Here is a 16,128-nt window from a genome sequence, read left to right as displayed (position 1 = left end):
CACCGTCACTCATCTAACAGTCGCAGCCACCAGCTCAGATACTGGCACTGTGTGGCGTTTAGAGGGTAGTTTAGAGGCGGGATCTGCATGTGGCGAGTCACCAGGCACGAGTGGGCTGCAGCCAGGGCAAGGGGAAAGGGTAGCGCAGGTGCCAGCTCCCCGGAGGGCAAGATCACACACAAGTTCTGCTGCACAGGACACAGATGAAGATTTTGATGGGCGGCCTACAGAAGAACGCTGTTGGGTATGCACAATGAAATGCTTGGTGCATTGGCAGGCCAGCCAGAAAGCCTCAGTGCAAGATCAAGGAGAATGGAAGAATCCAGCTTCATCCTTGCATAGGGCTTTGGGCCAAGCTTGGAACCCATCCTTTCCAGCATGGACACAACCATCATGCCACGTCTGGTGACTGAAGTCTCAGCTTCCACTGCAGCACAAGCAGAAGCCACCCAACGTCTGAGTGCTGCAATAGAAGCTCAGAATGAAGTCATGCAAGCTCAGCTTGCTATCACGCAAGCATAGAATGCTGCCATCGTGGCTGGGTTTACCAGTGTTGAAAGGGACTTGCAGGGTGTCACCGCAGTCCAGCAGTCTGTACTCCAGCAGATTACTAGGATTCCTGTGGCACTGCCCTAGAGGATGAGAATGACAGCATTCGTACTCTCACCACTGCTACTCCACCAGTGCCCTTGCTGTTGCATGTCAGCCAGTCAGCCCAGACGACTGATACCCATGTCAAGGTGGTGCAGACCGAAAATGGGCCTACTAGGCCCAGAGCTCCTCGAGGTCATCCTGCAAGGCCATCTGCAGTCTCCCCCAATGAAAGTCAACAACCTTCCGCCAGCCATGCTGCAGTCACTGGGGTAGCACTGTGTAGGAGCACTAGGATAGGCAAAGGCACACGCAAGACAGGCACTAAGGGAAAGCACAAGGGTGATTTGTCTGCAACATAGCATGTTTTGATTTCTAAATTTGGTTTGGAATGTTGATTTTGTGTTGGCTTTTATTTTTGCATTGTGGTCAAGCGGACGCTGTGATGGCCAGTGACAGAGGAAAGGTAAGGTGTGGGACTGTTGGTGAATGGCGAATTAGAGTTGCGGATACTGGTATTGCACTCAGATGAGTTCTTAATGGACATCCAGAAAGTGGCTGTCTAGGTTGCCTCCTCCCTTCCTCTTCCTCCTCCTTCTCTTCTTCCTCCTAAGAACATAAGAATTAGGGGCAGGAGTAGGTCATACGGCCCCTCGAGCGTGCTTCGCCATTTAATGGAATCATGGCTGATCTTTGACTTCAACTCTACTTTCCCACCCGATCTCCATATTCCTTGATTCCCCAGAGTCCAAAAATCTACCTACCTCAGCCTAGAATATATTCAACAATTCGGCATCCACAGCCCTTTGGGGTAGAGAATTCCAAATATTCACAACGCCTCCTCTTCAGCTGCTCACCAAATAGCTGATGGCAAGGGCTGTGCCCACATGATGACAAGGTTATGCAGCATGCAGCAGACCATCACGACTCCTGACACCCGCTCTACTGAGTACTGCAGGGCTCATCCAGAGCAGTCCAGACAGCATAAGCATTGTTTCAGCGTGCCAGTGGTATGCTCTATTACATTCTGTGTGGCTTTCATTATATGCATCCTGCCTACGTGTGCATGGATTGTGCACCAGAGTCATCAGCCATGTTGTCAGCGGATAGCCCTTTTCGCCCAGTAGCCACTCTTTGGTTTGTTGTTGTGGCTTAAATTACTCTATTGTGACTCTATAAATGCAAATGGCACAGCGGACTGTTGCAGAATGAAGGCATCATGACTGCTGCCAGGATATTGTGCAGTGACCTGCATAATTCGCTGTCTATGGTCGCACGCCAACTGGACGTTGAGGGAATGGAATCGCTTTTGGTTCCGGTACATGGCAGAGTTGACATGCGGTGCCTGCAAAGCTATGTGCCTGCAGTCAATGGCACCCTGCACCATGGGGAAGTCTGTAATCCTTGCAAAGCATGCGCTCACTCCGCCTGCTGCACTCTGGCAAGAGAGAATGAAATTTGGTTTAACTTTCTTTGAATAGAGAGAGTTAGTGACCTCCCTTACGCAACAGTGGATGGCAAATTGCAAGATATTGCAAATATCTCCAGCTCCAGCCTGTAAGGAGCCTGATGCATAAAAGTTCATTGCCATGGTCACCTTCACAGCCACTGGCAATGTGATCCTTTGCCCTGCTCTGAGGTTGCAGTTGTGGCTGCAGCAGGTAGCAGATTTCAGCGAGGATGTCTTTACTGAAGCACAGACATCTCTCACATTGTTCCTCACTGAGGTTCAGGTAGGAGAATTGCTCCCTGAATAGCCTGGGCGTATATGGCTGAGAGCCCTTCTCACCATCCTCCTCCTCCCTCTTCCAGCAGCTTGTACTGCTCTGTGTGCCCTCTGCTCATTCTCCAAGTCATGCTGTATATCAAGGGAAATTCCTACTAGTGCACCCATGTCTGGTAGCAAGTGGTTTGTGCAGAAGCCTTGAACTCAGGAAAAAGTCCTTCAGCACCTGCCACACCACGCCCTGTAGACTTTGGCAACTTTAAACAACTATAGAAAGTACCAAACACTTGTGGACACATAAGAACAGCCAGAAGAAATCAACCAGCAACTAACCTGTAAGTTGTTGATGATCCCTTTAAATAGTGCTGGTGGTGGTCCTTCATGCTGTTGTATACATATTCAGCCGAGCTCCAAAATGGTAGTGCTGGCTTCTAATCAGTGTTACATGCTTGACATCATGATCTGCCTGCTCTGCATACTTCCAGCATGCGTTCATTCCGCGCGCTCCAACACCCTCACCAATATGGTGTCCGGTGCCATTCGCCCCACAAGTGTGTATGTGCCGCTAACACCATTTTGGACCTCTAAGGGCACTCGTAGCACCCAAAAAAATGGGTGCTATGGATCCAAGTATTTGCACCGCCCATTTGATGAGGTCATGAAGGGATTTGAGGATCAGGACAATGATTTTAAATTTACTGTAAATGTCAGCCTTGGCTCAATGGTAGCACTCTCGTCTCTGAGTCAGAAGGTTGTAGGGTCAAGCCCCACTCTAGAGACATGAGCATGTAATCTAGGCTGGCACGTCAGTGCAGAACAGAGGGAGTGCGGCATTGTCGGAGGTGTCATCTTTTGGATGATGTTAAACTGAGACCCCATCTGCCCTTTCAGATGAACGTTAAAGATCCCACATCATTATTTGAAGAAGAGCAGCAGAGTTCTGCTGATGTCCTGCCAATATTTATCTCTCAACCAACATCCAAAACAGATTATCTGGTCATTTATTTCATTGCTGTTTCTGGGATCTTGCTGTGTGCAATTTTGCTGCCTCGTTTCTGACAGTACAACAGTGACCACGCTTCAAAAGTATTTAATTGGCGGTAAAGCTCTTTGTGACACCCTGAGGTTCTGAAATACGCTGTATAAAATGCAAGTCTTTCTTTCGGGAGCCAATGTAGGTCAACAAGGATGGGAGTGATGAGCAAGTGGAACTTAGTCTGGAGTAAAATATAGGTGGCTGTGTTTTGAACAATTTGGAGTTTTTGGTGGATGGAGAATGAAAGGCCAGCAAGGAAGACATTGGAGAAATCGAGTGTAAAGCAGAAGAATAGATAAGCTGGGAAGGGTATGGAGTCAATGGCAAGAGAGTCTTGTTTTTGGCAAGATTGTAAATGATGGCTTTTGTCTTTCCAATGTTCAGTTGGAGGAAGTTGTGAATCAAATCATGATTTAATGTTGAACAGGCAGTCTGAAAGTAAAGAGGTGGTCAAGGGATTAAGAGAGGTGGTGAAAGTTATAGTTGGGTATTGTCTGTATATATAGATACTAACTGCATGCCTGCTGATGCTGTCATCGAGATGGCAGCATGTAGATGAGGAAGAGGTGAGGCTGACAATAGAGGGACTCATAAGTAATGGTGCAGGAGCAGGAAAATAAGAAAGAAAGACTTACATTTTATATCGTGCCCTTCAGACCTCAACACATCCCACTATGCTTTACACTCAATGAAGTACTTTTGAAATGCAGTCACTGCTGTAATATGGGAAATACAGTAAAAACTGGAGATGTGTTGGATGCATTCACATAGATAGGTGTGGAACCACGCAGGACCATGATTAGGTGCTATATAAATGCAAATATTTGTTTTTATATACGGAACACCATGCTCCAGGCTCTAAACTACCCGTGAGCATTGCCACTAATATTAAAAAACTTGTTCATAAAAAAATATAGTAATAGCATCATGGAATCAAACAAAGCCATTTCTCCATTAAACACACTCCTTCTAACACTTTTCTCAACTTCTAATGAGGGATTTAACAACTAGCAAACTTCTAAGTTAAAATTTCTCCCTGACCCAGGAAGAAATTAAGCAACAACCCTAGGGTGAAACCTGGTCTGTCCCTTTGAGATCCAATTCCTACAACTTCCTAAGGCTCATTAGACGATAATTCCAGGACCAATAAGCCTGCATAATTGGCTCTCCAAGCACCACCTTAAACATTCACTCCCTCCACCATGGCTGCAGCGTGTACCATCTACAAGATGCACTGCAGCAACTCGCCAAGGCTTCTTTGACAGCACCTCCCAAATCCGCGACCTCTACCACCTAGAAGGACAAGGGCAGCAGGTGCATGGGAACACCACCACCTCCAAGTTCCCCTCCAATTCACATACCATCCTGACTTGGAAATATATCGCCATTCCTTCATAGTCACTGGGTCTGAAGCCTGGAACTCTCTCCCGAACAGCACTGTGGGAGTACCTTCACCACACGGACTGCAGTGGTTAAAGAAGGTGGCTCACCACCACCTTCTCAAGGACAATTAGGGATGGGAAATAAATGCTGGCCTTGCCAGCGATGCCCACATCCCAGGAACGAATAATAAAAAAAAATTATTTTAGGAACATCATGAGTGCTGAGGTCAATAAGAAGATATTTTCTGTTACTGGAAAAGTCTCTCTATACGTTAGAAATGATTAGCTTTCCTTTTTTAATGCCTGTTTTTAGGCTAATTTGGCAGTACATGAAAACCGCCTCCAAGGGGCCATGAGGGAGTTAGGAGCTGCCCAGGCCCAGCTGGATGAGAAGCAAGCCGAACTGGACAAGGTACAGGCAAAGTTTGATGCTGCCATGAAAGAGAAAATGGTGAGTGACAATCTTAGAGGACTTCTAGCTAATCAATAATTATCTTTTATATCCTCACTGATTAATGTCTGAAATCATAATGACTGGCATTTAGGTTTATTTAGATCATTGTTGGTATTTATCTGATTCAGGTTTCCTTTTACTGTGCTAAAACTGTCAAAAAATCTGATTTACACATGTCATATTCCAGCATCATTAAACCTGGTATCCCCCTGGTTGAATAGTTTGCCGACACTTGGCTGAATCGTAACTCCAAGTAACAGGTGGGTTGGGATCGTGTCAGGTTAAAATGCAAAATATCTGGAACAGGAACCGAACCCGCCTGTTTCCGGATTTAACGGAGGCAAGGCGAGGGGTGGGCAACCAATCCGCTCGAGGACAGCAGGTTGATCATTTAAAATTATAATGAGCCTCCTTGCCTTCATTTTAACAGTCATTCTATTTGTAACCACAGGCAGCTGAGTCTCCCGGGCGTCGGGAAACTTGGCAGCTGTAAGCAGGCGAGAAGGGTTGAATCCATGAGGTAAGTGCCTTTACAGGACTACATGTGGGCCAGGAGGAGTAGGAGTATATCCTCCCAGCCCAACAAGCTGCCGTGTAAACCCACCCCCTTGGATCTATCTGCCTCACCTCGTAGGCTTCGGACTTGTAAAGCAGGCTTCAGCCCAAAAGGCCTCCAACCTGTCGATCAGGCTGCCTGTGGGTGGGAACCCACTTAAAGGGGCCCTGCAGTTAAATTCTGCCGGTCATTTGGGAAACCCTTTCTTCCGGGTTTCCCGACCTCACAACAGCACACACTGACACAGAACTCGCCTCCAGGCTAAAATCCAGGCCTCCGTGCCTAGGTCCACACATAAGAATATAAAAATTAGGAGCAAGAGTAGGCCATCGAATTATATATGGACTAGAAATTGGGTTGCTTTGCTCCTCTTGTTAGCGCTCCCAGGGGTCACTAACGGGGCGCAAATGCCCTAGCGTCCAGGTGCGGCGCCATTGACACCTCCCACGAAATTCAGCGGGAGGTTAGTGGCAGCGGTAGCCGGCAGCGCCCCGCTCCGCTGCACCAGCAATGATGACATCATCGCCGTGCACAGAGCCCCGTTTGCAACCTGGCCACAAACTTCCCTTGTTCCCCCTGACCTATCGCCAAGCAATATGTACGACAGGATCAGGGGGCAGTTTTGCAGTGGCGGTAGTGGGTGGCGGCACAATTTAAAGGGTAGGTGTCAGGCGGCCCTTTTTATTTTGGCCGGCTGCCAGCACCTGCCTCCTTTCACATTTGTATGCGGGGTGCCAGCCGCGATCATTCAGCCCGGCGCTCCTCGAGTGCCGGGCTGTTTCCACGGCACCCTGCTCCCCGGTAATCAGGAGAGGAGGCCTGCAATAACACGGCAGCACGTGCCGCTGCAACATTGAGTAGTAGTGCCCCAAGAAGGTGGTGGAGTGTAGCGCTCCACTCCTACTTGGGGCGCTACTTCTGAATTTACAGGGTAGGGGCTCTAACTTTTTTGTGGCACTAAAATTAGTGCCCCGACGAGGTTAGTGCCCCAAAATGGTCTATACCCAATTTTTCCCCCATAGAATCATAGAATGGTTACAGCATGGAAGAAGGCCATTCTGCCCGTCGAGTCCATGCCGTCTCTCTGCAAGAGCACTTCAGCTAGTCCCATTCCCCTGCTGTTTCCCCGTAGCACTGCAAAAAATGTTTCCTTCAGGTACTTATCCAACTCCCGTTTGAAAGCCGTGATTGAGTCTGCCTCCACCACCCTTTCAGGCAGTGCATTCCAGATCCTAACCACTCGCTGAGTAAAAAATATATTCCTCATGTCGCCTTTGGTTCTTCTGCCAATCACCTTAAATCTGTGTCTTCTGGCTCTCAACCCTTCTGCCAATGGGTATAGTTTCTCTCTTATCTACTCTGTCCAGACCCCTCATGATTTTAAACACCTCTATCAAATCTCCTCTCAACCTTCTCTGCTCTAGGGGGAACAACCCCAGCTTCTCCAGTCTATCCATGTAACTGAAGTCCCTATGAAGATTATGGCCAATACCTCCGTGATTTCTCCCTTCACTTCCCTCAGTGTCCTAGGAGATGCATCCTGGTGACTTATCTACTTTAAGTATAGCCAGCCTTTCTAGTACCTCCTCTGTCAATTTTTACCCCATCCAGTATCTCCTCTACCTGCTCCCTTACTATATCTGTGGCAGCATCTTCTTCCTTGGTGAAGACAGCTGCAAAGTACTCATTTAGCACCTCAGCCATATCCTCTGCCTCCATGTGTAGGTCTCCTTTTTGGACCCTAATCGGCCCCACCCCTCCTCTTACTACCCGTTTACTATTTATATGCCTATAGAAGACTTTTGGATTACCTTTTATGTTAGCTGCCGTTCTATTCTCATACCCTCTCTTTACCCCACTTATTTTCTTTTTCACTTCTCTGAACTTTCTATATTCAGCCTGATTCTCAGATGTATTCGTGACCTGACACCTGTCATACGTGCATTTTTTCTGCTTCATCTTACTCTCTATCTCTTTCGGCATCCAGGGATCTCTGACTTTAGTTGCCCTGCATTTCCCCCTAGTGGGAATTTACCTTTACTGTACCCGAACTATTTCCTCTTTAAAGGCAACCCATTGTTCCATTACAGTTTTGCCTGCCAATCTTTGATTCCAATTTACCCGGGCCAGATCCGTTCTTATCCCACTGAAATTTCCCTTCCTCCAATTAAGTATTTTTACTCTAGATTGCTGCCTGTCCTTTTCCATAGCTAATCTAATCCTTATTATACTATGATCATTGTTTCCTAAATGTTCACCTACTGACACTTGCTCCACTTGACCCACCTCATTCCCCAGAAACAGATCCAGCAATGCCTCCTTCCTCGTTGGACTGGAAACATACTGATCAAAAAAGTTCTCCTGAACATACTTCAGAAATTCTTCCCCCTCTCTGCCCTTTACACTATTACTATCCCAGTCCATACGGCCCCTCGAGCCTACTCCACCATTCAATAAGATCATGGCTGATCTTCGACCTCAACTCCACTTTCCTGCCCTATCCCCATATCCCTTAATTCCTCTGGAGTCCAAAAATCTATCTATATCAGCCTTGAATATACTCAACGACTGAGCATCCACAGCACTTTGGGGCAGAGAATTCCAAATATTCACAACCCTCTGAGTGAAGACATTCCTCCTCATCTCAGTCTTAAAAGGCCAATCCCTTATCCTGAGACGATGCCCCCTAGTTCTAGACTCTCCAGCCAGGGGAAACAATCTCTCAGCATCTACTCTGTCAATCCCCCTCAGAATCTTATATGTTTCAATGAGATCATCTCTCATTCTTGGAAATACCAGAGAGTATGTTGGGAGGACTCGTAAAAATCAACATTTCATTGTGCAGTACACACGTCTGCTGCATATATGACAAATAAAATTGAATTGAATTGAATTGAATTGAGTATAGGCCCAATCTACTCACTCTCTCCTCCTAGGGCAACCCTCTCATCCCAGGAATCAATCCAGTAAACCTTAGTTGCACCGCCTGTAAGACAAATATATCCTTCCTTAAATAAGGAGACCAAAACTGTGCACAGTGCTCCAGGTGTGGTCTCACCAGAGCCCTGGACAATTGTAGCAAGACTTCCTTACTCTTGCACTCCAACCCTCTAGCAATAAAGGCCAACATGCCATTTGCCTTCCTAATTGCTTGCTGTACCTGCATGCTAACTCCCTGTGTTTCTTGTACTCGGACACCCAAATCTATCTGAACACCAACATTTAACAGTTGCTCACCATTTAAAAAATACTCTGTTTTTCTATTCTTCCTACCAAAGTGAATAACCTGACATTTCCCCACATGATAGTCTATCTGCCACCTTATTGTCCACTCACTTAACCTGCCTATATCCCTTTGCAGACTCTTTGCATCTTCCTCACATCTTACTTTTCCACCTAGCTTTGTACCATCAGCAAACTTGGTCCCTTCGTCTAAATCATTACTATAGATTGTAAATAGCTGAGGCCCAAGCACTGATCCTTACGGCACCCCACGAGTTACAGCCTGCCATTCTGAAAATTAACCAATCCTTTATCCATGCTAATACCTTACCCCCAACCCCATGAGCCCTTATCTTCCTCAACAACCTTTCATATGGTACCTTATCGAATGCCTTTTGGAGATCCAAATATACTACATCCACTGGTTCCCTTTATCTACCCTGCTAGTTACATCCTTAAAAAATGAATACATTTGTCAAACATGATTTACCTTTCATAAAACCATGTTGACTCTGCCTAATCATTTCATGATTTTCTAAGTATTCTGTTACCACTTCCTTAATAATGGATGCCAGCATTTTCCCCGACGACTGATGTCAGGCTAACTGTTTCCTGCCTCTTGTTATTTCTTACCTCTAACGATACTGATTCTACTTCCTGATCTTCTGAGCCAAGATCCTTTCTCACTACTGTCCTTATGTCATCCTTAACTATCAGGGCTACCACTGCCCCCCCCCCCCAACCTCACCCCTCTCACCTCTCACCCTCCCACCACCCCACTCCACCCCACACCTCCCCCCTTCCCCCCACACCTCCCCCTCCCCCCACCACCCCACCCCACACCTCCACCCTCCCCACCCACCACCCCCCTCCACCCCACCACCCCCTCAAACCACCTCCCACCCCCCATTTCCACCCTCCCCCCACCACCCCTCCACCACCTCACCTCCCCCCGACCCCCCCACCCCCCTCCATACCTCCCCCTCCCCCCCTCACCACCCCCTCCCCCCCACCCCCCACACACCTCCCCTCCTCCCTCACCACCCCCTCCCCCCCACCCCCCACACACCTCCCCTCCTCCCTCACCACCACCCTCCCCCCCATCACCCCCCAACTCCCCCCACCCACCCAGCCCTTTAAGAGTGACTTAAAGGAGGAGAGAGATGGGGAGGGAATTCCAGAGCTTAGGGCCCAGGCAGTAGAAGGCACAGCCGCCAATGGCGGAGCGAAGGAAATCGGGGATGCGCAAGAGGAGAAATTGGAGGACAGTAGAGATCTCGGAGGGTTATAAGGCTGGAGAAAGTTACAGAGATTGGGAGAGGCTCAATAGATAAAGACTAACAATACAGAAGAAAAGCTTTTTCAGTATTCTTAAAGTTGTAAGAGGTTGAATTTCTGTGGGGGTTGTCCCGATCATCTGCCTTGGTGGACGATTGGGGAACCCCACAGATATTCAACCCCTAAGTGTGTAGCTGGCATCCAGAGAGCTGAGGAACTGTGACTGAATTGAAGCTGCTTTTTATTTTTTAGGACCTAGTAGAAGATGCAGAATCATGTAGAAGAAAGATGGAAGCTGCGTCAGCACTGATAGACGGTCTGAGTGGGGAAAGAACCAGATGGACAGACCAGTGCAGGGAGTTTAAAGCACAAATCAACAGGCAAGAGCTGGTCACTGGTTGGCAGCAACATACATGATTCCGAACCCTGATTTAAACCCTGCCCGCCCAACAGGAACAGGTTAAAATCGCGGTAGAGTACTTATTGTTGCATTCCTGATGCACTCCCCACCGTGCCGTTTAAACTGCACTTTTTTCCAGGCCTACAGGCAGGCAGGGTTTCATGAACACATTAAAATCGGGGTTCGACAATGCAATCGGACCCCAACACCATTTAAATTAAAAATCGCAGCAGTCCTGCCCAATGCCGGAGTCACCAGTAAACCTAGTGGCAAACGGATCCAGAGCCAGAGCCAGAAGAAGCCCAGAAAATTAATTTTTAATTTCTTTTTTCCTTATGGAGCAGGAAAAACGGGAATGCTCCTCCAGGCGTCACAAGAAACCATGGGCCTCGCAAGCCCCAGGCTTCCCTAACCTTCCCCGACTGTGATGCACCCCTAAACCTCTCCCAACCACCTACCTGACTGACTAGCAAGAAATATAAAAACAGACAGTAAGAGCTTCTACAGGTATATAAAAAGGAAGAGAGTAGCTAAAGTAAACGTTGGTCCCCTAGAGGATGAGTCTGGGGAATTAATAATGGGAAACAGGGAAATGGCGGAGACTTTGAACAAATATTTTGTATCGGTCTTCACGGTAGAAGACACTAAAGGCATCCCAATAATGGATAATCAAGGGGCTATTGGGGTGGGGAGGGGAGAGAACTTAAAACAATCACTATCACTGGAGAGAAAGGACTAAGCAAACTAATGGGACTAAAGGTGGACAGGTCCCCTGGACCCGATGGCCTGCATCCTAGACTCTTAAAAGAAGTGGCTGCAGAGATAGTGGATACATTGGTTGTAATCTACCAAAATATCCTGGATTCTGGAGAGGTCCCAGCGGACTGGAAAACCGCAAATGTAACGCCCCTGTTTAAGAAAGGAGGGAGACAGAAAGCAGGCAACTATCGACCAGTTAGCCTAACATCTGTCATTGGGAAAATGCTGGAGTCCATCATTAATGAAGTGGTAGCAGGACATTCAGAAAATCATAATATAATCAAGCAGAGTCAGCATGGTTTTATGAAAGGGAAATCATGTTTGACAAATTTGTTGGAATTCTTTGAGGATGTAATGAGCAGGGTGGATAAAGGGGAACCAGTAGATGTCGTGTATTTGGATTTCCAGAAGGCATTCGATAAGGTGCCACATAAAAGGTTACTACACAAGATAAGAGCTCACGGGGTTGGGGGTAATATATTAGCATGGATAGAGGATTCACTAACTGAGGGTAGAAAGCGCTCCAAGCAACACTTGCACTGCTATAGAACCATAGAAGCTTATGGCACAGAAGGAGGCCATTTGGCCCATCACGATCGGACCGGCCAAGAAAGAGACATAGGGCTAGAAATTCAGTAAGGCCCCGCCAGCTTTGCGCCCAGTTACCGCCCAAAGAGGGCTTCTGCGCCAATAGAGGAGTTTGCGCTGATATTCAGCGCAGCGGTAATGGCGGCGGTAGCCGGTAGCGCTGCGCCGGCACCGATGACGTCATCGGTGTGCGCAGTGCCCCGGTTCCGCCCCGATACCGGCCCGACCCCCATATTTAGTTGTGGCCGCCTCTTCCGCAGCGGCCGCAAACAACGTTCTGCAACCGTGGCCGTCCTGCAGCCTTAGTGGCGCTAGTTAAGGTGGAGGTGCGGCCGGCCGCTTTTTCGGCGGCCGCCTGCCCGCACCTCCTTCCCCGGCCTCCTCCACCCCCCCCACCCGCGGCATTGCCGGCTGCTTTCCGCGAGCCCGGCACTTCTCCGTGGTGCCGGGCTCATTTGCCGGCACTATCAAGCGGCGATCTCCCCGTTGCAGGCACCTCCCCCTTAAGAGAAGGAGGAGGCCTGCAGTACCGCAGCCTGCCGCTCCGCAGCGGGTGGCGCAGCGGCACCTACAGCGCTGAAATTCAGTTTCAGCGCCCCAAGCGGGGGCGGGCACACCCTGGAATAGCGCCCGGTTCCGACTTGGGGCGCAAAAACTGAATTTCTGACGGTCGCAACTGGCTCCGCGCGCAGCGCTAACTTTTGGGCGCAAGCAAGCTGGCGGGGCCTTACTGAATTTCTAGGCCATACAGCCTAATCCCACTTACCAGCTCTTGGTCCATAACCTTGTAGGTTAAGGCATTTCAAGTCCATATCCAAGTACTTTCGAAATGCAATGAGGGTTTCTGCGTCGACCACCCTTTCAGGCAGTGACTTCCAGACCACCACCACCCTCTGGGTGAAAGAAAATCTCCTCAACTTCCCTTTAATCCTTATACCAATTACTTTAAATCTATGCTCTCTGGTTATTGACCTCTCATGAAGGGAAATAGGTCCGTCCTATCCACCCTATCTAGGCCCTCATAATTTTATACACCTCAATTAAACCTCCCCTCAGCCTCCTCTGTTCCAAAAATAAACAATCCCAGCCTATTCAATCTTTCCTCACAGCTAAATTCTTCAGTCCTGGCAACATCCTCGTAAATCGCCTCTGTACCCTCTCTAGTGTAATCACATCCGTTCTGTAATGTGGTGACCAGAACTGTATGCAGTACTCTAGCTGTGGCCTAACTAGTGTTTTATATAGTTGAAGCATAACCTCCCAGCTCTTATATTCTGTGCCTCGGCTAATAAAGGAAAGTATCCCGTATGCCTTCTTAACCACCTTATTTACCTATCCTGCTACCTTCAGGGATCTCTGGGCCTGCACCCCAAGGTCCCTCTGTTCCTCTACACTTCTCAGTATCCTACTATTTATTGTGCATTCCCTTGCCTTGTTAGCCCTCCCCAAATGCATTGCCTCACACTTCTCCAGATTAAATTCCATTTGTCACTTTTCTGCCCACCTGACCAGTCCATTGATATCTTCCTGCAGTCTACAGCTTACTTCCTCACTATTAACCACATGGCCAATTTTTGTATCATAAGCACATAAGAATTAGGAGCAGGAGTAGGCCATATGGCCCCTTGAGCCTGCTCCGCCATTCAATAAGATCATGGCTGATCATCGACCTCAACTCCACTTTCCTGCACTATCCCCATATCCCTTGATTCCTTTAATATCCAAAAATCTATTGCTCTCTAACTTGAATATACTCAACGACTGAGCATCCACAGCAATTTGGGGCAGAGAATTACAAAGATTCACAACCCTCTGAGTGAAGAAATCCCTCCTCATCTCCGCCTTAAAAGGCCGGCCCCTTATCCTGAGACTGTGCTTCCAGTTCTAGACTCTCCAGCCAGGAAAAACAACCTCTCAGCATCTACCCTGTCAATTCCCCTCAGAATCCCCCTCATCATCAGTAAACTTCTTAATCATTGAAGTCTAAATCATTGATATATACCACAAAAAACAAAGGACCTAGTACTGAGCCCTGCGGAACCCCACTGGAAACTGTCTTCCAGTCACAGAAAGACCCGTTGAAGAATAACCTTTGCTTTCTGCCACTGAAACAATTTTGGATCCAACTTGCCACTTTCCCTTCGATCCCATGGGCTTTTACTTTTCTGACCAGTCTGCCATGTGGAACCTTGTCAAAAGCCTTGCTTAAATCAATGTGGACTACATCAAAAATGCTACCCTCATTGACCCTCCTTGTTACCTATCAAAAAATTCAGTCAAGTTAGTCAGACATTACCTTCCCTTAACAAATCTATGCAGTGTGTTCTTGATTAATCTGTGCCTTTCTAAGTAATGATTAATACTGCCCTCTGAATTATTTCCAAAAAATTTGCCCACCATCGAGGTTAGTCTGACTGGCCTGTAATTACTTGGTCTATCCCATTCTCCCTTTTTAAACAACAGTCTTCCAGCACCACACCTGTAGCCAGAGAGGATTGGAAAATGATGGTCAGAGCCTCTGCGATTTCCTCCCTTGCTTCTCTTAACAGCCTGGGATACATTTCATCCAGACCTGGCGATTTATCTACCTTCAAAAATGCTAAGCCCTTAATACTTCCTCTCTCACTATGTTTATCTCATCTAATATTTCACAGTCCTCCTCCTTAATTGCAATGTCTGCATTGCCCCTCTCTTTTGTAAAGACAGACGCCAAGTATTTATTAAGAACCATACCCATGCCTCCACCTCCACACGCAAGTTACCCTTTTGGTCTCTCATCGACTCTACTCTTTTCTTAGTTATCCACTTACTCTTTAGGTATTTATAAAAAAATCTTTGGGTATTCCTTGATTTTACTTGCCAATACTTTTTTATGCCCTCTATTTGCTTTCCTAATTTCCTTTTAAATTTCACCCCTGCACTTTCTATACTCCTCCAGGCTTTCTGTAGTATTGAGCTCTCAGTATCTGACAAATGTTTCCCTTTTTTCCCTTATCCTACCCTGTATGCCCCTTGTCATCCAGGGGGCTCTAGATTTGGGAGTCCCACCCTTTTTCTTTGTGGGAACATATTTGCTATAAACTCTCACTATCTCCTCCTTGAATGCCTCCCACTGCTCCGAAACAACTTTACCTTCAAGTAGCTGTTTCCAGTCCACTTTTGCTGAATCACAACTCTGAGTGAGCGGACCTGCGGGAGGAACGGAGTCGGAGACCGGGGATGAAGGCAGCGCGGAGCAGAGGCCTGGGAGTCTGAGCGAGCGGACCTGCGGGAGGAATGGAGTTGGAGACCGGGGATAAAGGTAGCATGGAGCAGAGACCTGGGAGTCTGAGCGAGCGGACCTGCGGGAGGAACGAAGTCAGAGACCGGGAATAAAGGCAGCGCGGAGCAAAGAACTGGGAGTCTGAGCGAGCGGACCTGCGGGAGGAATGGAGTTGGAGACCGGGGATAAAGGCAGCATGGAGCAGAGACCTGGGAGTCTGAGCGAGCGGACCTGCGGGAGGAACGGAGTTGGAGACCGGAGATAAAGGCAGTGCGGAGCAGAGAACTGGGAGTCTGAGCAAGCGGACCTGCGGGAGGAACGGAGTTGGAGACCGGGAATAAAGGCAGCGCAGAGCAAAGAACTGGGAGTCTGAGCGAGCGGACCTGCAGGAGGAACGGAGTTGGAGACCGGAGATAAAGGCAGTGCGGAGCAGAGAACTGGGAGTCTGAGCAAGCGGACCTGCGGGAGGAACGGAGTTGGAGACCGGGGATAAAGGCAACACGGAGCAGAGAACTGGGAGTCTGAGTGAGTGGACTACCTGCAAGGGACTCAGTCGGCAAGCGACACAACGAAGGAGAGACATCAGAATTCAAAGGTGTCGCTGGCACAATGGAGCTGAGAGGTGAGTATTGGGTCAGCCATGATCTCATTGAATGGTGGAGCAGGCTCGAGGGGCCGAATGGCCTACTCCTGTTCCGATCTTCTATGTTTCTATGTATTTGTGGTAAGTTTTTTTTGTTCTGTTTTGCATATATTTCTGCTAAGTGGTTCATAGCCTATCTAATAGAGGGAAGTGCTGATTGGTGGGTAGCTGTTGAGTGTTTCTTGTTAAGTTTTAAGTTTATTTCTGCTAAATTACCTCCATAGCCTGGTA

General features: G+C 48.0%; 1 protein-coding gene across 1 annotated transcript in view; it reads left to right on the top strand.

Annotated features, from left to right (window-relative positions):
* Positions 1-16,128, top strand: part of LOC147113152 (dynein axonemal heavy chain 8-like) — a 1,456,516-nt gene that overhangs the window by 1,066,485 nt on the left and 373,903 nt on the right. The window contains exons 43-44 of the mRNA XM_085998053.1: positions 5,049-5,186; positions 10,498-10,625. Coding sequence (XP_085854179.1) covers positions 5,049-5,186; positions 10,498-10,625 — 266 coding nt within the window. The remainder of the gene's footprint in view (positions 1-5,048; positions 5,187-10,497; positions 10,626-16,128) is intronic.

This window comes from Somniosus microcephalus, chromosome 9, assembly GCF_052327205.1.
Source record: "Somniosus microcephalus isolate GS21.2 chromosome 9, FLI_Smic_1.0, whole genome shotgun sequence".
NCBI classification, from domain to species: domain Eukaryota; kingdom Metazoa; phylum Chordata; class Chondrichthyes; order Squaliformes; family Somniosidae; genus Somniosus; species Somniosus microcephalus.
Note: the sequence above shows the minus strand (reverse complement) of the source record. Positions and strands in the feature narration are given on the sequence as shown.